Below are 21,173 nucleotides of genomic sequence, written 5' to 3'. Positions count from 1 at the left end.
ATTCTTCACTCCTCCCAGGCTCCCGCTCAGGGCCAACACCAAAGAACCAACACATCTCGTCTTCTCCCATTTGCCTTGTACCATCTCCACCTCCCCCACCTGGGCCTGGGCCACCAGCATCTCTGCCATCCTGCTGTGGGCACCCCACCCCTGCCTTACCCTCTGGCCTCCTCCCCTACCCTTCAGGGAGCTCAGCACAGTCCAGCTTCTCAGTCCTCAGTTCTGTCAATGTGAGCACAGCAGGGTCGCATCACAACAAAAATAAATAAGATGTTAAACTCTGCCACTGGTTTACCCTCATTCACGACAGGTCTGTGTGCAGACAATGAATGCAGTCAAATCCAACCTGCATCCCTTCGCCTTACTCTCGGTTGGTTTACGAACCACTAGTGGCGGGTGGGTTGCTTTGGTTTGGTTTCGCTTTTTTCTAAAGATCTCCGAGAGCCAAGCTTCTGGTCTACCGGCCACCAGTCGCTGTAGCAACCTTGAAGAAGCGTTAACATTGTCAGCGGGAGGATCTAGAATGAAGCGCCAGAAGTCAGGGCCGAGGGACGGGGGCCCGTGGTATCCTGAGCACAGGACAGCAGAGAAGCAACGCTCGCCTCTGGAGCAACTAGAAGAGAGGGTCGACTTCTCTTACCCCCTTCATTTTGTATTACCTCACCAGACTGCAAATGTGACACCAGAAGTATCCCCCCGCTGTTGTTTTTCTAGAAGAGAATGAAAGTCAGCAGGCAAAAACAGTGAATGGAGACCTCCCTCTTGGGTTGGGTTTTCTGCTGAGTCACTGCCTTCATGGCTACCCGAGATAGCCGACTCCCCCACTTTCAGCTTGTTGCTAAGGCAACCAGTGAGCAGGCTGGGAGTCAAGCCAACCTGGGATCAGAGGGAGTCCCATTCCCGGCCACCATGTGGCCCTTTTTTTTTTTTTTTTTCCCTAGCCAGAACATTTTTAGAGTCCATTTAAAAAAAACAACAACAACAAACTTTTCCTTTAAAAATACCTGCTCATTACAAAGACATCCAAACAGTACAGAAGAAGAAGAAGATTTTCTCACTTTCCCAGCCCGGACTCTCCCCCAGCAAGGGTGGCCCCACGAACCAGCACAGTCACCTCCCATGACTCAAACTACACTCACCGTCCTGCACCTTCCGGGCTCCACACAGATGAACCTCATTTTCGTTCTGCAGAACTGCCTAGTAGACACTGTATGAATACACTATATAGAGATTCAACTGGTACTCTGGGGAGGGTCAGTCCGATTGTTTCCAAACTACCCCACATGTGTAATTTTGCAGACTTAGGCAAGGGTATCTTTAGCTGAGACTTCTAGAAGCCGGATTACTAGGTCATTTTGCTAAAGTTGCCTCCAAAACACTGGGTTTGGGCAAAAGTTTCACCTTTGCAAATCTAATCAGTGAAAAAGCATAGTTTGCTTTTTATTTGCGTTTCAGTATGAGTGAGGTTAGACATTCCTTTATTGTCTTCACTGGCTTTTGAAGTTCCTTTCGAAAAAAAAAAGATTTATTTATTTATTTATTTATTTGAGAGAGAGAGAGTGTGCGCCTGCGCGCGCTCGAGCAGCAACGGGGGTGGGTGCGGGGAGCGGCGAGGGGGAGGGCAGAGGAAGAATCTCAAGCAGATTCCAAGCTGAGCTCAGAGCCCAATGCAGGGCTCCATCTCATGACCCTGAGAGCACGACCTGAGCCTAAACCAAGAGTCAGACGGTCAGTTAATTAACTGAGCCACCCAGGCCCCCCAAAGTTCCTTTCTGTGCACAATTTAGTCAGATCTGTGGTCAGATTTCCACAACTTTTTCTTATTGGTATGAAGAGTTCTTTCCATATTCTTGATCATAACCTTGATCTGGGCACACATGTGTTGTGAATATTCTACCCTGGTTTGTGATGTGTCTTTAACTTTGTGGTAGTTTCCATGCAAAAATTTACTAATCTTTTTCTTTACGGCTTCTGGCTTGCAATACCAGGTTTTAAAAAGCTTTTCCCAGGGGTGCCTGGGTGGGAAGCCTGCTTCTCCCTCTCCTGCTCCCCTTGCTTGTGTTCCCTCTCTCACTGTCTCTCTCTGTCAAATAAACAGATAAAATCTTTAAAAAAAAAAAAAAAGCTTTTCCCAGTTCAAGATCATTTTGTAAAGGTCACTCATATTTTCTTTGTTATGAGTTTATCTTTTAATGTTTAAATGTTTTATGCAAAAGACCAACATTGATCTGATACACAGAGAACTGTGCCCAACAAACAGAGGATACACACTTTTCAAGCTTATACAAAACATTCAGAAAAATATCGTGCTGTGGGCCACAGAGAAAATGTTAACCAATTCCAAGAAATGTAAATCAGACAGATTACTGAGCACAATGCAAAGAAATTCGGATGAACCAGGAAAAGACAGCCCTTCCTCCCTGCAGAATCTCCAACTGGAAATTTTTAAAAATATTTTATTTACTGTTTCTTTAAGTAGGCTCCACACCCAACATGGGGCTCAAACTCACAACCTCAAGATGAAGAGTTACATGCTGTACCCACTGAGCCAACCAGGCACCCCTTCAACTAGAACTTTTAAGACACCCTTCTAAATAAAGTTTGGGTTGAGGAAGAAATTCAAATGAAAAATACTAAATACTACATATAAGTTTATGCCAATACCTTTGGAATTCTAGATTAACTGAACGACTTTCTTTGAAAAAGCGAAATCTCCAAAACTGTCTCAAAAAGAAATAGAGGGCGCCTGGGTGGCTCAGTCGTTAAGCGTCTGCCTTCGGCTCAGGTCATGATCCCAGGGTCCTGGGATCGAGCCCCACATCGGGCTTCCTGCTCAGCGAGGAGCCTACTTCTCCCTCACCCACTCCCCCTGCTTGTGTTCCCTCTCTCGCTGTCTCTCTCTCTCTGTCAAATAGATAAATAAAATCTTTAAAAAAAAATCATATATGGGGTGAATTTCCAGGTACAGCCACAGCCTGTAAAGGGTCAGAGGCCCTGCCATGTGACAGATGCAATCCATGGTCGTGTTAGATAAACTGTTCCTGCCTTTCATAGAGGCAGTCATGCAAGGTGGCGAGCCCAGGAAGCGAGTATTAGAAGACATGAACACTTCCCACACTCGGAGGCCCTGCCCAGCTGAGGCATGTAGGGGGTTGGGGGCCACATCTGGTCCCGCCCGTGTGGCCATCTGGCTTTGGACACTATTCTGCACCTTTGGCTAATTAACTTGGGAACCGAACACAACCTACTTTAAGAACATGTATGGTCTCTTTTTACCTTGTGCTCAGCCACCAGAGCCACGAGACCCATCGGGGGTTATAAAGGGGGTCCCCGCCCCACTTTCCAATTGTAGCTGTTGGCTATGGGCCCCCTAAAATGACCACCGGAAAAACCTGTTGATCAAGCAAAGCTGAGTTTATTGGACTCACTACAATGAGGAAGAGCACCACCTCAACAGAGGAAATGAGCAGAAGCACACGAGCCTTGAGAGTCCGAGGTTATGACATCATCACGTTGGATTGGTGGCCACAGCCGAGGGGCGTGACTCAGAAAGAGCTGAGATGAGGCTCCACAAAGCGTTGGGTCACAGTCCTACCTTCCGGGAGTGAGTATGTTCTGGCGCTAGAAGTGACTTTACTTTGCTCTTACCCAGTGTGAGAACGGAATGAGAAAGGATACCTGTCCCACTGTTTCCCGGGGCGACAGGAAGTCTTGTGTGCCGTCGGTGCGGTTTAACACAGGGCTAGGAAAGGATGTTGGTTTCAGATGTCACAACTAAGACCCCTAGGCCCGTGGTGGCTCCCACTCCCCTAGAAGTCAAGCAAAATCAAGCTTCTTGGAAGTGTGAGGTCAAGGGTGGGGTGTTTTTAATTCGGTTTCTCGGGTCTGGTTTAAGGCGGGACATTCAATGAGGACATGTGATGGGGATTGCGTGAAGCCTTTTAGGCTTGGTGGGTGCTTCAAGGCGCAAGCTTTGGAGGGAACTTTGAAAGACCCACGGAGCCAGCTAGCGTTCTCTGGTGGGAGCTGTTACCCTGATGAGGGCTAGTTGATTAATTTAATGTTTGGATAAATGGATTTTGGGGAAGTTCCTGAAATAAACAATCAAGTTATTTGCAACTTCCTCTTCCTAGACGAGAATTTCCTGGCATACTAAAGGCGTGTGAGTACTGGGAGACCAGAGGCTGGGTGATTATCTATGGTTTCAGTTCTCGGCTGAGTAGCTCACATTCTGAGGTCAAAAGCTGCTGCATCTGGGGGAAGCCACCTCTCCTTGGAGCTTGCTGAGGGGCGTAATTGAGCAGAACTGGCCCTCCCAGTGCCACCAGCTGTCACACTAGTGCCCTGGCAACAAGGGGCACCAGCTGCTGTGACATTTGAGGGGAATGAATCGGGGGGGCTTGTCCTCTGCTCAAGTCACCCTGTCTCATCTAGAAGTGGTAGAGCTTCTAGCCACCGTTTGGCACCACCAGGAGATAATGGGCTTCAAGTGGCTTGTCTCGCTAGCTCCTACCCACAAGCATCTCCTACTGAAGGGCCGCCAGCAGCAAGAACTGTGGGGTAGGCAAGGCTGAGGGGTAAAGCAGAAGTCCTCGTGCAGGGGAGAGTGCTTGGAATTGGGTACAAGGGTCATGTTTGAAAATGAACACCATTGAGATTAAGAATCAGAAGGAGAATAACTACAGGAGTCCTGAAAAGCCATGGACTTGGTCTCCAGTATCTTAAGGGGGATTTGGTATAACTGAAGGGAGGGGCAATTGATGGTAAAAATACAATCATTACACGTGTCTGCTTCCATAGAGTTGAGACTACTCCCAAGACTGGGGAAAAGGGTGAACCCGGTGCTGAAGAAAATCAGACAAGCTGGAGAGAAAGTGGGGCCCAGTCTCGAGTTCGGCCCAGTGAAGAGACTAGAATCCAGGCTGGCAAGACGATTCTAGCAAATGGAACCACAAGACCCTTCGCTGACTGATAAGGGGCTCCCACTGGGCTCACAGCCACCGTGTGTCTCCTGCCACCAAAGTCAGAGCTAGGGCAGGGGGATGAACCCTCTCCACGGTGGGTAGGGGCAGTCAGCAGAGGAACACTGACTGGCATCTCACTAAATGACACTTAATAGTGGAAAGACCACAGCTCTTGCGTATTGGTTGGTTTTTCTCGTTGGTGGTGTTGCTACAGGAAATGGGTACAAAACAGGGTCCTCCGCTACATTTTCTAACCCGTTTTTATGTAGAAACCCACTCTTTTGTGGCATGGTGTTAATTCTGTAACCACCCAACTGACTGCACTTGCTTATTTCTTAGAATTCTTTTTCAGTTGATTCTTTTGGAATTTTCCGTTGTACAATCATCTTATTTGCAAATAATGAGAACTTTGCTTTGTCCTTTCCAACATATGTTCCTTGTATTTCTCTTTTTCAATGTCAAATAGGGGTGGTCATGAGGATATCATCTTGTTCTTGGCTAATGAAAATGCTCCCGGGTTTCACCATTAGGCATAGCACTGCCTTTTGGCTTGAGATATATTTCTCTCTCTTTTTTTAAAGATTTTATTTATTTATTTGAGACAGAGAGAATGAGAGAGAGAGAAAGCACATGAGGGGGAAGGGTCAGTGGGAGAAGCAGACTCCCTGCTGAGCAGGGAGCCCGATGTGGGACTCGATCCCGGGACTCCGGGATCACGACCCGAGCTGAAGGCAGCCGCTTAACCAACTGAGCCACCCAGGCGCCCTGGAACATCATCTATTCTGAGTCCTATGTCATTAAGAAAAGTGAATTTCATCAAATATCTTTTTCTTTTACTTTGTTATTGTGGTAAAATATGCATATAAAATTTACTATTTCAACCATTTTTAACTGTACAGCTCAGTGGCATTGAAGTTCAGATCATTCATATTGCCGTGTGACCATCCCCACCATCCATCCCCTGAATGTTTCCATCTTCCCAAACTGAAATCTGTCCCGATCAGACATTTGCTCCCCAGCCCGCTCCCCAGTCCCTGACACCCACCATCCTACTTTCTGTCTCTCTGAGTTTGCCTACTGCAGCCATCTCATAGAATGGAATCATACACTATGTATCCTTTTATATCTTGGCTTCTTTCACTCAGAATGTTCTCAAGATTCATCAGTTGAAACACGTATCAGAATTTTATTCCTTTTTTGGGGCCCCTGGCGGGCTCAGTCCATGGAGCACATGACTCTTGATCTCTGGGTCGTGAGTTTGAGCCCCATATTGGGTGTAGAGATTACTTCAAAATAAAAGCTATCTTTTTAAAGATTTATTTATTTGAGAGAGAGAGAGTTGGGGGGAGGGGCAGAGGGAGAGGGAAAGAGAGAGTCTCAAGCAGACTCAGTGCTGAGCGCGGAGCCCGACGCGAGGCTCGATCCCACGACTCTTGAGATCATGACCTGCGCCGAAACCAAGAATTGGCCGCTTCACTGACTGAGCCACCCAGGCACCTCTAAAATAAATCTTCTTTAAAAAAAATTTTTTTTATGCCCTTTTAAGGTTGAATAACATTCCATTGTATGTCTCTATCACATTTTGTTTATCCATCCATCAGTTGATGGGCACTTGGGTGGCTTCCACCTTTCAGCTGCTGTGAGTCATGCTGCTGTGAACACTGGGGTAGGAGTATCTGTTCCAGCCCCTGCCTGCATGCAGTTCCTTCAAGTGGACACCCAGAAGTGGAATTGCTTCAAATACCTTTTTGACATCTACTGATGTCATGTTTTACTCCTTTGACACATTAATATTACTAATGATGGTAACATAATTCCTAATTGAATTATCTCTGTGCTCTTGGAATGAACTCCACTATTGCTTGATTGCAATAGTGCCTTTTTCTCATTCTTAAAAGTGTCCTTCTGTAGATGATAAATCATGTGGGCATAGTTCAATACAGTGAAGCTACAGATATTATTTCTACTCTGTGGGTGAAAGGAGGAAGTTCAGAGAGGTCAGGTGACCTGTTCAAGGCCACACAGCTAAGTGGGCAGAATTCAGCCAGTTAAACTAAAAGTGCCTAGCAGGCCAAGTGCTATTTCTTCTGCCTGGAGTAGTCCCTCTACTCCCACCCACGACACAATGTCACATTTTCTGACTATATATTTGTGTGTGTGCGTGCGTGTGTGTTTATTAAATCCCTCTCCTCTATTAGATCAGGAGCCCCATGGGAGTCCAAACCAGGCCAGTCTCATTCGTGACCATCCTGCAAGGTATATTCATTTCTTAACCTGCTTTTGGATTATATTAACTAATATTTTTATTTTCAAAACGTGGATCAATATTTATCAGTGATAATGATCTGCAGTTTTCTTTGTGGTGTGTGTAGTGGGGTGTTCTCTTTGTCAACTCTGGAAACCAGTTTCATTCATTCGGTCAGCCTGAACTCTTGGAATGAGCCCACAGTCTGTGTGCTGCTAATGTTCTCCTGTGAGGAGAAGGTTCTTCTGGTTTCGTAAAACCCATTTGGAAGTTTTTCTTTATTTTATTTAATACACGAGAACTACCTGTTTCTGGCAGGCCTGAGGCTGTTGCAGCGGTGGCTGTCTGGTGTCTCTCCCCATTTTCTCCTCTTCTCAGCTGTTCTCTTTCTTCTGGGGTCAACTCTGGTCAACGTCAATTTCCCTGCTCTCCTAGCTGTCCCCCGGTGGGAGTGTACCTTAAAACCCTGCTACCCCTGGCGGGGCACCGAGGGCCCCTCCCACCAAAGCCAGGAAGTCTGGAACAAAACCAGGAGAGGCCCCGCCCAGAGCCTGTGGCTCTCCCATGGCTCAGGGCCACAGACCCAGAAAGCACCTCACCTCCAGTTACTGCTGATCAAGAGTGAGGAGCCCCGCCCTGAGGGCCCCCAGTGCTTCTCCCTGCTGGGCTCTCCTCCCTGCAACCCCTCTTCTCCTTCTCTGCCGCCCCTGCCTCTGGCTCTCCCCACTAGGGCAGACATAGAGGAAGAGATGCTCAACCTCATTAGTCAAGGGGAAATGCAAGAGAAAAGCAGAAGACCGTCACACACACACACACACACACACACACACACACACACACACACACTAGAATGATTACACTAAAAGGACTGGTCGTACCAAGTGTCGGTGAGGACATGGGGCCAGGGGAAGTGTAAACTGGGGCAGCCACTATGGATACTGTGGATAACTGTTGGGCAGTTTCTGCTTTTTTCTTTTCTTCTCTTTCTTTCCTTTTTTTTAAGGAGCTAGAAGTTAATTGAATACACCCCAAGGGAGCAGAGAGGAGAGGCTGTCTGCTGTTGGGCAGTTTCTTATGAACTTCAACTTCACCTACCCTAGCAAGCGATTCCACTTCTAGGTTACACCAAAAAGGAATGACTGTGTACATCCACACAAAGACCTTGTCCGTAGCAGCTGGAAACAGCCCAAATGCCCACCAACAAAATGAACAGATCCACAGACCTGTCCAATATCCACACTGATGCAGGCCACGTGGGTCTGAGGACCCAGAGGGGGTTCCAGAGGACCAGCCACGCGCGTCCTTTGCTTCATGCAGGATAGAAATCAACTGAGAGCCAAGAGAAAGTGAGAGTAGGGTTTATCGAAGACCTACGAGAGTGTCGATACAGGCAGCGTCCGGGAGACTGAGGGAATGAGTTCATCTGGGGTTTATATTGAGGACAATGGTCTGGTGCGTGTCCCCTCAGTAACCCAGGAACAAACATGAGTATGTAGATGTCCTCCATAAGTCACCTATGCCCTGGAGCCAGAGGTCTTGATGAGCCGATGGGCTTGGAAAATGTTCTTGACGACCCTGTCTGGTCACCCGTTAGGTGTTATCTGTTGACTGGAAGACTCCAAAAAATCATTAAATCCTTGACCTTCACAAGGAGGATATAGACTATCTGTTCTAGAAGGCATGTGTAAGGCGGGGGTGTAGCTCCTAGCAAGAACAGAAACAGGAAAAGGAGCGAAGAAAAAGCCGTTTTTCATGGGGTCCCTTTAGTTTCCTTGTCTCAATACTATGGAATACCACTCAGTAATAGAAAGGAATGTACGTGCTACTGTGTGTATGAATGTCACAGGTCATATGCTTCCATTTATGTGAACTTCTAGAACATGCAAAACCAATCTGTGGTGATAGAGGTCACAATCGTGTTTACCATTGGGGGTTGGTTTGTTGGAGCCTCCAGTGTACGTGCGTGGAAAGTTCGAGTCGCGTACTTAAAAGGCTCATAGAAAGAATTTATGTCAGCTTTTCATGCTATAAGATTCACTTGAAGTACCATCACCCACCAGTGTTATTATGTACTTATTTTTATTAATGTAGCTGTATTTTAAAATTCTATGATTCGTAAAACTTTGCAACATATGGCAATTGCGTGTGTGTGCGTTTATTGACTTCTGACCGAATTGCGCTGGGCTCCAAGAATGTGGTCTGACAGCAGGTCTTCAGACTTACTTGCTTCTTGCTTTATGGCTTTCGATGCCACTCATGGACATGGTGGGGCTTGGGAGGCCGCCGGCCTGGAGTCATGGGCTTGTTCATGTTTCCTGCAACTGCACAGAACTGTTTTTTTTTTTTTTTTTTTTACCTAAATACCTTCAAGGGAAGACCATAGAAACCTCCCTCTCTGATGCTAGATTTGTCCATTTCTCCTTGGAGTTCTGTCAATTTTTGCTTTATGTGTTTTGAAACTCTTTTAACATTATTCCAAAATGTTCTTGTTTTGTCCCAAAGCTCATTTTGTCTGATAGCTATACCAGCCCTCTCAGTTAGCAGGTGCCAAAGTGTATCTTTTTTCTCATTCTTTCACGTGTAATCTTGCGCAGTCATGTTTTAGGTGTGTCTCTAGTAAACAGCATATGCCTGGACATTGCGGTTTTGATACGCTATGACGGTCTCTGACCATGTCCCTGTCTGAAGTCCCCTCAGGGGTGGTATCTGTTGTTTGTGGTGGGTCTGGTTCAGTCCCTTGTAGGAGTCACAGGCTCAGCTCCCCAAACCTGTTGGGGTTGTACAATATAAGCAACAATCATCTGGGAGGAAAAAGCCCATCCAAATGGCAGAGATGAAGAGTTTCACATTGGAAAACATTTCTGAAGTGCTTGCTGGGCAAGGGCAGGGTTCTCTCTAGCGAAGGCGATGTCACGGGCCTCCTGTGTCCACACCTGGCCCCCACCTCATCCTAGTGCACATGCTATTGCAGTGCACTAAAGATGACAGGCTTTTGAAAATTAAGAATGTGTTTTCAAAGCTTCACACCCACTAGAATGGCCATAAGGAAGCAATGGTAACAAAAGCCGACCGGTCAGAGTGCCCGTTTATTGACTTCTGACCGAATTGCGCTGGGCTCCAAGAATGTGGTCTGACAGCAGGTCTTCACACTTACTTGCTTTATGGCTACAAAGCCATCATTGGCTTTCAGTGCCACTCATGGAGTCATGGGCTGCTCCCGTGCACAAGAAATGTATACAGAAATGTTCACAGTAGCATTCTTCATAAGAGCCAAAAGGTGGAAACACTGTGAATGACGAGTGGCTAAGTCATTACTGATGGGCTACAAAATGAATGAATGTTTGCAAACACGCTGAATGAAAGGACCGGGACACAAAAGACACATATTGAGCAATTCCATTTATACCAGATGTCCATAACAGGTCAATCCACAGAGGCAGAGCGGAGGTGAGTGGGTGTCAGGGGCTGGGGGGAAGAGGGAATCAGGAGTGACTGCTAATGGGTCCAGGGTTTCTTTTCGGATGATGACAATGGTCTGGAATGAGACAGTGGTGATGGTTGCACAACCCTATGAATATACTAAAAACCACCGAATTGTACCCTTTAAAAGGGTGAACGGTATGGGATGTGACTTCCATCTCAATTTAAAAGTGTATTTTCAACAATGATGTTTGGATCTCAAGTCAGGCTGTTGAGGCTTCAGTGACAAACAACAAAGTAGCAGCAACAGGTGGGGAGGGCAGTCTGAAGCCCCAGGGCGAACCCCACCTTGACTACTTCGTAACTGCAGGAACTTGAAGGTCATTCAACTTCTCTAAACTCACTTTCCTGGACAGTAAGCCCTTAATTAATAACTGTTAGCTCTTGCCAGTGTGATGCGTGTTTCCTCATCTCTAAGGCAAAGTATGAAGGACACATTACTACGTGCAGATGCTTGCTAAGCTGCTCACAAACACCACCACGCCCCCGCCCCCGGAGCAAGAGAGGCAAGTGAGGTACAGAGAACTTACAGAATACCCCCAAACTAGTCAATGGCAAAAATCAACACGGATTTTTTAAAATGTGGTTGGGGGCGCCTGGGTGAATCTGTCGGTTGAGCATCCAACTCTTGATTTCTGCCCAGGTCCTGATCTCAGGGTCCTGAGATGGAGCCCCACATTGGGGCTCCATGCTGGGCATGAAGCCTGCTTGAGATTCCCTTTCCCTCTGTTCCTCCTCCCCCCCCCACCCACTGCTCGCTCTCTCTCTCTCTCTCTCTCTCTTAAAAAAATGTGGTTGGGGCTCCTGGGTGGCTCAGTCGTTAAGCGTCTGCCTTCAGCTCAGGTCATGATCCCAGGGTCCTGGGATCGAGCCCCGCATCGGGCTCCCTGCTCAGCGGGAAGCCTGCTTCTCCCTCTTCTACTCCCCCCTGCTTGTGTTCTCTCTCTCGCTGTGTCTCCCTCTGTCAAATAAATAAAATAAAATCTTTAAAAAAACATATGGTTGAATACAGAGAACATCAAATTTACCATCTTAACAATTTGTAAGCGTACAGCTCTGTGGCATTAAGAACATTCCTATTTTGTGCAGCCAACCCCTCCATCCTTCCCCAGAACCTGCCCATCGTCCCAAACTGGAACTCTGCCCCCATTAGACACGGACGCCCCCTCCGTCTCCCCCCAGCACCCCCGCCCCGGCTCCCACTTCCTGCATCTGACTGCTCTGGGCACCTCGTAGAGGTGGGACTCCTACAGCGTCTGTCCTTTCGTGTCTGGCTTCCCTCGCTCAGCGGAATGTCTTCCAGCTTCACCCGTGTTGTAGCAGGTGCCTGAATGTCCCTCCTTTTGAAGACTGAAGAACATTCCGCTGCGTGGATAGACCACGTTTAGCTTTTCCATTCATCCCTCGATGGGCCCTTAGGGCTGCTTCTACCTTTTAATTTTTTTGGTTAATTAAGTTATTTGTCAGAGGGCGCCTGGGTGGCTCAGTCGTTAAGCGTCTGCCTTCGGCTCGGGTCGTGATCCCAGGGTCCTGGGATCGAGCCCCGCATCGGGCTCCCTGCTCGGCAGGAAGCCTGCTTCTCCCTCTCCCACTCCCCCGCTTGTGTTCCTGCTCTCGCTATCTCTCTCTCTGTCAAATAAATAAATAAAATCTTTTTTAAAAAAAGTTATTTGTCAGAGAGCAAGAGCGCACGGGCAGGGGGAGGGGCAGAGGTAGAGGGAGAAGCAGGCTCCCCGCCGAGCAGGGAGCCCGATGCGGGGCTCGATCCCAGGACCCTGGGATCACGACCCGAGCCGAAGGCAGAAGCTCAACGACTGAGCCACCCAGGCGCCCCTGTTTCTATCTTTTGGCTATTGGGAATCATGCTGCTACGAACATCTGGGTGTGCAAATCTCTCTTCAACCCCCTGCTTTCCCTTCTTTGGGGATACACCCAGAAGTGGCATCGCTGGCTTATATGGTGGCTATGTTTAATTTATTTTAAGCCAGGAGAGGCAACCAAGAAGGAAATGACATTCTCGTTCACCCCCATTAGATCAGCAGACAGTAAATCCTCTGACAGCACCAAGTGCCGGTGAGGACAGGGAGCAATGGGAACTCTGGTGGGCAGTCATTTCAGCAACCTCTTTGGCGATGGATTTGGCAACTTCTAGTCAAATGCAGCCGTGCATGGCAGATACTCTCGTGAAGGGCTCACACATAAGAAGAGAGACATGGATGTGGCACCCAAGAAGGGATTATGTCAACGGACACCCCAGGAGACCCGGGGAAAAACTCGCACCGATCCAGTCCTGCAGGCTGTGGGAGAAGGGTCTGGACCCTGTGTTGCATTTATAGAAAGTTACAAGGCACGCAAGACAGTTGCAAATATCGCTAGTGTATATACCCACACACAGGAAAGGTATAAGAGCATGTGGGGGGATAGGGTATACCTGAGCCTGGGTGGGGGTAACCTCTGGGGCAGGAAGGCAGGGATGGGGCTCATGTCAGGTTTCATGTCTTTCAAAGGAAGAGACCTGAGCCGGCTGAGAGGGTAGCAGCCCACACACCCTGGCAGAGGCCCCAGTGGAAGTCAGGCGGGGCCGAGAAAGAAGAGACAGAAGTAAAACCAGAAGTCAGCGATTCTGAAGAGAAACAGAGGGCAAAGATCAAAGCAAAGGGCAGGAAATGGAAGAAAATACTAAAAAAACATGACCATGGTTGGAAGGACCTGCTAGGCTACCCTGGCCCAGGCTGCAAACAGCAAGCAGGCTTGGGCAGCTCCCCAGACACACGGGGGCCAGGCCCTGGACGTCAGTGAGCCACAGGCCCACCACAGCCTGCTCAGCAGAAAGGCAGCAGGGGCTCAAGCGGCACCTAGGAGGAAGACTGCTTGTCTTAGAAACGGGCCCGGGGATTGCTAAAAGGACCCGGGACCCAAGCCTCCATTTGGAAAGGAAAGAGGTGCTCTCCAATCACACTGGAGGACATAAACCACCTGGTTTATGCTCATCCAAAGATTTCAACTTACGGAGATTTCCAGACGTGAGAGGGAAGTGCTCTCTACCTGTTGGAAATGCCTCTGTCCTCCCAGGCTACAATTAAGCTTTTTTTTTTTTTTTTAAGATTTTATTTATTTATTTGACAGAGAGAGAGAGTACAAGCAGGGGGAAAAGCAGAGGGAGAGGGAGAAGCAGGCTCTCCAATGAGCAGGGAGCCCAGTGTGGGGCTTGATCCCAGGACCCTGGGATCATGACCAGAGCTGAAGGCAGGTGCTTAACCCACTGAGTCATCCAGGTGCCCCTACAATGCAACTTCTTACACACAGTTTTGGCATTTTCTCTCCTCAATTCAACATGATCACAGAGAGCACCAGCTAACTACAGTTTGGTAAACTGTCATGTTGACAATATCAGCTGAGTGGTTTTATTTCTAAATGTAAATTTTAACTATTTTTATAATTACTGTTTTAAATAATTTTTAAGAGATTTTACTTATTTGAGAGAGTGAGAGAGAGCATGAGAGGGGAAAGGGTTAGATGGAGAAGCAGACTCCCTGCTGAGCAGGGAGCCCGACGTGGGGCTCCATCCCGGGACTCTGGGATCATGACCTGAGCCGAAGGCAGTCACCTAACCAACTGAGCCACACAGGCTCCCTGTTTTCAATAATTTTTTAAAGGATTCCCTACGCCCAAGGTGGGGCTCGAACTGACGACCCTGATTGAGATCAAGAGTCGCCTGCTCCACCAATGGAGCCAGACAGGCGCCCCTATTTTTAATAATTTTATAATGAAAATTTTATAGTGAAAAGATCTGAAGCCGCAATAGGGATGTTAAGATTTGACAAAGCTACCTGATGAATAGACAAGCATAATCTAGGCACCTGGAAAAATGTCTTAAGACCAGAAACCCAAAAGCTATGTAGAAAAAGAGAGACAAAGAGCCATGCAGGACCATGTAAATCTTCAGCCATGTTATTTTAAAATATCCACAAAGTCAAAATACAAATGATAGATTAAAAATAAATACTTATCATCTGTGTGCCAGATGAATGGTTAATCTTTATAATATAAAACAGAGTTCCTACAAATTAAGAAGGAAAAAGACAGGTCAAGAATGAGGAAGAACATGGGGCGCCTCAGTGGCTCAGTCGGTTAAGCCTCTGCCCTCGGCTCAGGTCATGGTCCCAGGGTCCTGGGATCGAGCCCCGCATCAGGCTCCCTGCTCAGCAAGGGAGGCTGCTTCTCCTTCTCCCACTCCCTCTGCCCCTGCTCATGTGTGTGCGTGCTTTCTCTCTCTCTCTCAAATAAATAAAATTAAAAAAAAAACAAAAAACAAGGAAGAACAAATGCATGAGCACCAGTTGGGCACGTGTCCGTGTGTGGTGCGTCCGTGTGTGGTGCATGCATGCGTGCGGAGGGGTGGACAGGAGCCAAAGTCACAGTGAGCTCTCGCTTTGCCCCCATCAGGTTGGCACAAAGTGGAAAAGCGTGCTAACACCTTTCTGGTGCGCGGAGCGCACACGCAGCTTCCAGCAGCACTGCGTGCAGCCGGTGGAAGCTGGGAAGGAATCAGCGCCCGGAAGAGGCCGGGGTGAAGGAGCCCGGATTAGTCCCCCGCCAAGGACAGAAGATGCAAGTGCACAGAACTGCGTGTCCCATGACAGGGCCACCAGAATCCTGATAGGTCTCTCAGGTGGCTCGTTGTCCACCCCCACCCCCCCACCACCCCAGCCCAATGAGCCAGTATCACCCCAATAATCAGCAAAACCAACCCAACTGTTTTCACTGGGGGCACATCCCCGGGCTGTGGTTATGGGAAAGCAAGGAAGAGAGGCTGAGACATCAGGGAGAGGTAGAGCCTCGCAGTGGGCAGGACTTCGGGCAGGGGGGTGGGATGCCGGGTTTCTGATGCAACTGTCAGCCAAGGGGGACTTCTGGAGTTTTCGTTTCTGTGAAATGAGGGGGTTGGGGCAGATGGTTTCGGAGAGCCCTCCCAGCTTTGGGACCTCTAGACCGTTTAGGCCAAAAGCAGGGAGATGACCCCTCTGGTAACCACTGGCCTCTCAGCCTTGCTGAGGTAAGGTGGAGAAACAGAGCAGACACAGGGACTGGGGTCGGGGCGGGGGGACAGGCAAGGGTGGCACAGCCACCAGCCTTCTTCCTCTAGTGGCTCAAACATTGCTGGGCTGAGGCACTCTGAGATGCCGGCCCCAGAGCCTGGGGCTCACCATGGCTGGAGGGGATGCAGGAAGCCGCATGGGGGCAGGGAGGAGAGAAGGTTCCAGGCCTCTGGCTTTAGAGGGGTTAGATGATTTAGCAAATAAAAAGACAGGACACCCAGTTAAATCTGAGTTTAAGATAAACAGTGCAACAATTTCTTAGAATAAGCACGTCTCATGTGATATTTGGGACACGCTGGGACTAAAACATCATTTGTGGTGCTACATTTTATCTGACAACCTTGGATGGGAGACAAGCAGGACAGAGGCGGTTGGGCTTCTGGACGTCTCTGCTCTGCCCCGTGTCTCCCTGGGTCCCGGCGTGGTAAAGGGCCCCCCACGGTCCCCCACCCCCACAGTGGTGTGCCTAGTTCTCCATGAAACTGTCCTGAGTCACCCAAATCTGAGCCTGCCACCTGTTTCCTGTGCAGACCCAGTCTGACACAGGAGTGGCATAAAAACCAGAAGGTTCTCAGGCTTATTTATTAAGAATTGGTAAAAATGAAATGAAATCAAATGAGAAGTTATTGCTCAAAGGTGTGGAATGAACAAGGCCGTGCAGACCCCAGCCATTTTCAGTGGCTCTACTCTATCAATGAGGCAAACAGCTACTAAGAGAAAAACAGCAAAAGTGGGGGGAGGAATCACTCAGATACTAGGTGAAAAACCCACCCCATATAAGACCCTGGTCCCCTCTGCCCCCACCCTCCCATCCTCATTCCTACCTGAGCCACCCAAGGAAGCACATCTTCCCCTCCCTCCCGCTGACTTCTCTGAGGTAAGGGTGGCCTCCCTAGAGACACCCATAGCCTTTTTCCTCTTCTAAGGCATATAGAGCCTTCAACACACTGTCATGGAACAAAGCTGTTTCCCCAAGCAAATGCCACCCTGCTCTTCACCCATTGGCATGCCCTGTCTCCGGGCCCCCAACTCTGAGCCAGGCCACACCATTTGCCCAGGCCTTGTGAGAGGGTTAGAGGTTGGCTAGCCACTGCCCAAGCAGAGGTGAGGCTCACCGGCCCTCACCTGTGGGGTTCTTCAGGTGATGGCTTGGTTCAGACCTACCACCCACTTGAGAGGTGCCCGGGTGGGACAGAACATCCAGCACAGGTACCCAGTTTCAAAAGTATCTCAACGGTCATAGCAATGGTCCACATGCCAACCTGCAGGCTCCAGGGAGAGGGGCCTCGGGGGACACTGAGCAGGTGCACATGGGCAGCCCATCCTGAGATGCCATTTGGCAGAGACAGTGCCCTCTTTAACTCTGCCTTCACCTTTGTCTTTCAAGAATAGATGCCCTTCTGGGGCGCCTGGGGGGCTCAGTCGGTTAAGCGTCTGCCTTCGGCTCAGGTCATGGTCCCAGGGTCCTGGGATCGAGCCCCATGTCGGGCTCCCTGCTCAGGGGGAAGCCTGCTTCCCCCTCTCCCACTCCCCCTGCTTGTGTTCCCTCTCTCGCTGTGTCTCTCTCTCTCAAATAAATGAATAAATAAAATCTAAAACAAAACAAAACAAAACAACAACAGATGCCCTTCCAATGACGGGGGATGAAACAAGGATGTAAAGGGCGTGCTAATAAGCAGGATGAAAGAACAGGGAGGCAGGGCTTGCCGAGACCAGGCTCTGGGTCTCTCCAATGGAAACATACACACAATGCTTCAGTGAGCCTTGCTGCTAAGAACATCTAAGCCACCCCCTGGCTCCAAGGGCAACATTCTGTTGAGAATTCATTTATTTTTATTTTTTTTAAGACTTTATCCATTTGACAGAGAGAGAGAGAGAGAGAGAGAGAGAGAGCACAAGCAGGGGGAAGTGACAGGCAGAGGGAGAGGGAGAAGCAGGCTCCCCGCTGACCAGGGAGCCTGATGTGGGGCTCGATCCCAGGGCCCTGGGATCATGACCTGAGCTGAGGGCAGATGCTTAGCTGACTGAGCCACCCAGGTGCCCCTCTGCTGAGAATTCAACTTCTGACATTTGTGTTTCCTTCATCTAGACACACCCTGCCTTGGTCCACAAAGGATCTGAGGTGATGTGGCTTCTTCCACGTGACCTGCTGTCAGCTTGGCAGTCAGACTTTTGATCAGTCTGCTTAGCATGTTTGATGTGACTCGGTCTCCCTGAACCCACTCGCCTCTGGGGACACTCACTGGCATGCCCGCTGCCTGGCCTGACATGCATATAGCCCAGAGCTATTGCAGGTAACCATTTCTCTCCAACCGTGACAGTGATGGATTTCTTGGGGTCATTTGCCCCCAATATTTTATTTTGAAAAAATTTCAAACTACAGAAAAGTTACAAGAATAGTACAATGACCCCCTCCATCCCCTGCCCTTAGATATCTGCTTTATCTCTTTGAAAGTAAGTTGCAGACAGCATAACATTTCACCTCTAAATCTTGAAGCCCACAACTTTGAGGGAAGGGACAGTCTTCCATGTAACCCTCGTATCTTATCACACCTGGGAAGTTTAACACCGATGACAGCTGCAGGGGGGTGGGGGGTGGTCAGTGGCTGCAAGCAGCTTCTTTCCACATTTTGGTTTTCTTTTTTTTTTCTAAGATTTTATTTATTTATTTGAGAGAGAGAATGAGAGATAGAGAGCACGAGAGGGAAGAGGGTCAGAGGGAGAAGCAGACTCCCCGCTGAGCAGGGAGCCCGATGTGGGACTCGATCCCGGGACTCCAGGATCATGACCTGAGCCGAAGGCAGTCGCTTAACCGACTGAGCCACCCAGGTGCCCCACACTTTGGTTTTCTTTATATAAGTTCTGTTTTATTTATTTAAGTAATCTCTACACTCCACATGGGACTCGAACTCACAACCCGGAGATCAAGAGTCGTATGCTCTTCTGACTGAGCCAGCCGGGCGCCCCGTTTCTTCTTCTTTTTTAAAGTTTTTTCTTTCCACACTTTAATGTACTTTCCCCTCAGGAGGAGGGCTTTGGCAAGTGTTTAAATTTGTCGGAAACAAGAATGCAAAGTGGAACTGGAGCACATCACAGGCTTTGGACCAGAAGTGGCCCATGAGCCACTGGAAGAGATGCCACCGCGCGAGCTGATGGTCACACAGCTTGAGGACCACAAAGCCCAAGCAGGAGAGCGTGCCCAGAGCCAAGGAGATTCCCGAGGAGGCAGTGCCGTAGCGCCTGTGGGCACGCAGGGCCTGGCCCATGGCAGCTGCGATGTGGGTGCCCAGCGCGATCTCAAACCCACAGGGGTGCAGCAGGGTGAGGCCGTAACTGCCCAAGGAGAGACACTTGATGGCAAGGAACAACCTCCCAACCCCTGTCTAGGGAGAGGCACCAGGCCACCAGCGACGCAAAGATGGACAAGGTGAGCCACTGGTCAAGCAGGGCAGCGGGGCGCAACTGCGTCGCGATCCACAGCCACCAAACCAGGCCATAGGCCAGGGCCATGCCAGCGAAGACATCCTTCAGGTAATGAGCTCTCTGCGTCTCCGTGGGGCGCCCTGGGGCCCTGGCATTTCTCTGTAGCCAGTACACCCCTAGGAGGACGTAGGCCAACTTAATGAGTTGAAGGGCGTGGCCAGGAAGACGGGGAGGCTGGCTACGCGGGCCTCGGCACAGCGTTCAGAGCCCACTTGGACGAAGATGCCACCGAACACCCCCCGTGTAGACGGTGGCCGCGCAGAAGCAGCTGGCCACAGCCCCGTGGAAGAGGGCCTGTCTGGACTCGGGCTTCACATGGAGCCCCCGGGTAGGATTTGGGGCAGCCTCCACTGTCAGTTCAGAATTCAGATAAACTGCTTTTGTAAAACGCGCCTTGGCCTCCCGGCTGAGCCAGCTTCTTCAGCAGGAAGAAGTCCCCATGATTTCTGATGCAGATGCCGCGACCTTGCCCCAGAGCGGTGGACGCAGGCCAGAGAGAGGTAGCAGTCCTGCCGACTGGCTGGCAGGAGTGGAAGAGCGTTCTGCCTTTTTCCTCTGTGGTTATGAAAAGAGTGTGGTTAGAAAGAAAACTATCCAAAAGAGAGCCTCCATCTTCCCAACTCTCTGCCTTAGGATCCACCAACAGTTTTCATCAGAAGAAAATAGAAATAAAAGTAAAGCAATACCCACAGTGTGTTCACCTTCTTACTCGTGGCTTCTGGAAGCCTCTAGAATGTTCTCTCCCCTAGGGGTTTCGTGCCCTTCTCTCCTGACCCCCATGCGGTTCTTCTTTCATCTGTGTGCTAGAAAAATCCTGCTCGTTGCCCTAGTTCCCTTAGCGCCACTGCATTTAGAGACTTAGACCTTTCTAAGGTCTCTTGTTACAATTCAGAATGGGCTTTCCCACCTCGGTATCATAAATGTTGACATTTCCAGTCAGCCCCAAGCCCTTTTAACCAAATATCCAGAGAACCAATATCTAGAGACTGTTAGCTATGGTGAGTTCTGGAATCCAAGGCAAGGGATGGGACAGTGCTAGAGGAGAAGGAGGGGAGGGGGGAGGAGAAGGAGGGGAAGGTGGGGGAGAGGGCGACGGTGGCGGGGGGAGGACAAGCCTCTCCCCTCTGCTTCTCAGGTGCAAGGCCAGGCGGCACAGGCAGCCGGCCCCCGGGCCTGCTACCTCGCCTATAGCCCTCCTGCCCTCCCCTGAAGTGGCCACACTGTCCCAAGTTGCCTTCTTTCCATTTCCTGCAGTCACAGAAGCAGACCATGGGAAAACCATGTGCACTTATCACTGACTGTCAACTGCTTTGGGACCAGCTGTGGTGTGAGTTGGCCTAGTAGCCGAGAAAGGTATTTCCATCGTAGAGAGAAAAGGTTCAGTGCTCTGAAAATGAAAATGACTCAAAAGCCAAGAGGGCGGCAGGTGGGGTTGAGAGGGACTGTCTGTGTTCAAACTCCGGCTCCCCCCACCTTCTAGTTGTGTGACCTCAGCCCTGAACCGATCTGGGCCTCAGTTTGCATACCCGTCCCGTGAGATGCTGCCAGGGCCTCCCAGCGGAAGAGTCATCGCGAGGATTAAGTCAGCTCTTATACATGAGGACCACCGCACAGTGTTTACTTCTGAGGCATTACAATGCCCATACCCCCTCCGGCCATTTAGGCCTGGAAAGGGCAGGGTGGGGTGTGACTCTCCGTTCTCCTTCTTGCTCAGTGAGTCCCTGCTCAATTCCAATTCAATTCAGTTCGAGCACCAAGCCAGCACCTCTTCTCTTCTTCTTCATGCTTCCACTGGCACATTACCATTTCACTTCTCACCTGGGCCCTGGGCATCCACCTATACTCTCTGGGGAGGGAGCTGCTGAGCCTCCCACTGAGTTTTCTTGTTCCCACCCTGCCTTG

At 49.5% G+C, this 21,173-nt stretch overlaps 1 protein-coding gene across 1 annotated transcript; it reads right to left on the bottom strand.

Moving 5' to 3' along the window:
• Nucleotides 1-18,793: 18,793 nt before the first annotated feature.
• TMEM187 (transmembrane protein 187) lies at nt 18,794-20,841 on the bottom strand. The gene is given in 5 exon segments (XM_025862812.1): nt 18,794-19,157; nt 19,159-19,408; nt 19,411-19,510; nt 19,512-19,689; nt 20,798-20,841. Coding segments are annotated over 5 exon segments (936 nt in total).
• Between the last annotated feature and the right edge of the window lie 332 nt (nt 20,842-21,173).

The sequence above is a fragment of the Callorhinus ursinus genome, unplaced genomic scaffold (assembly GCF_003265705.2).
Source record: "Callorhinus ursinus isolate GAN/ISIS: 27379988/994484 unplaced genomic scaffold, GSC_fseal_2.0 scaffold84, whole genome shotgun sequence".
In the NCBI taxonomy this organism is placed as follows: domain Eukaryota; kingdom Metazoa; phylum Chordata; class Mammalia; order Carnivora; family Otariidae; genus Callorhinus; species Callorhinus ursinus.
This window is presented reverse-complemented; position numbering and strand designations above follow the sequence as displayed.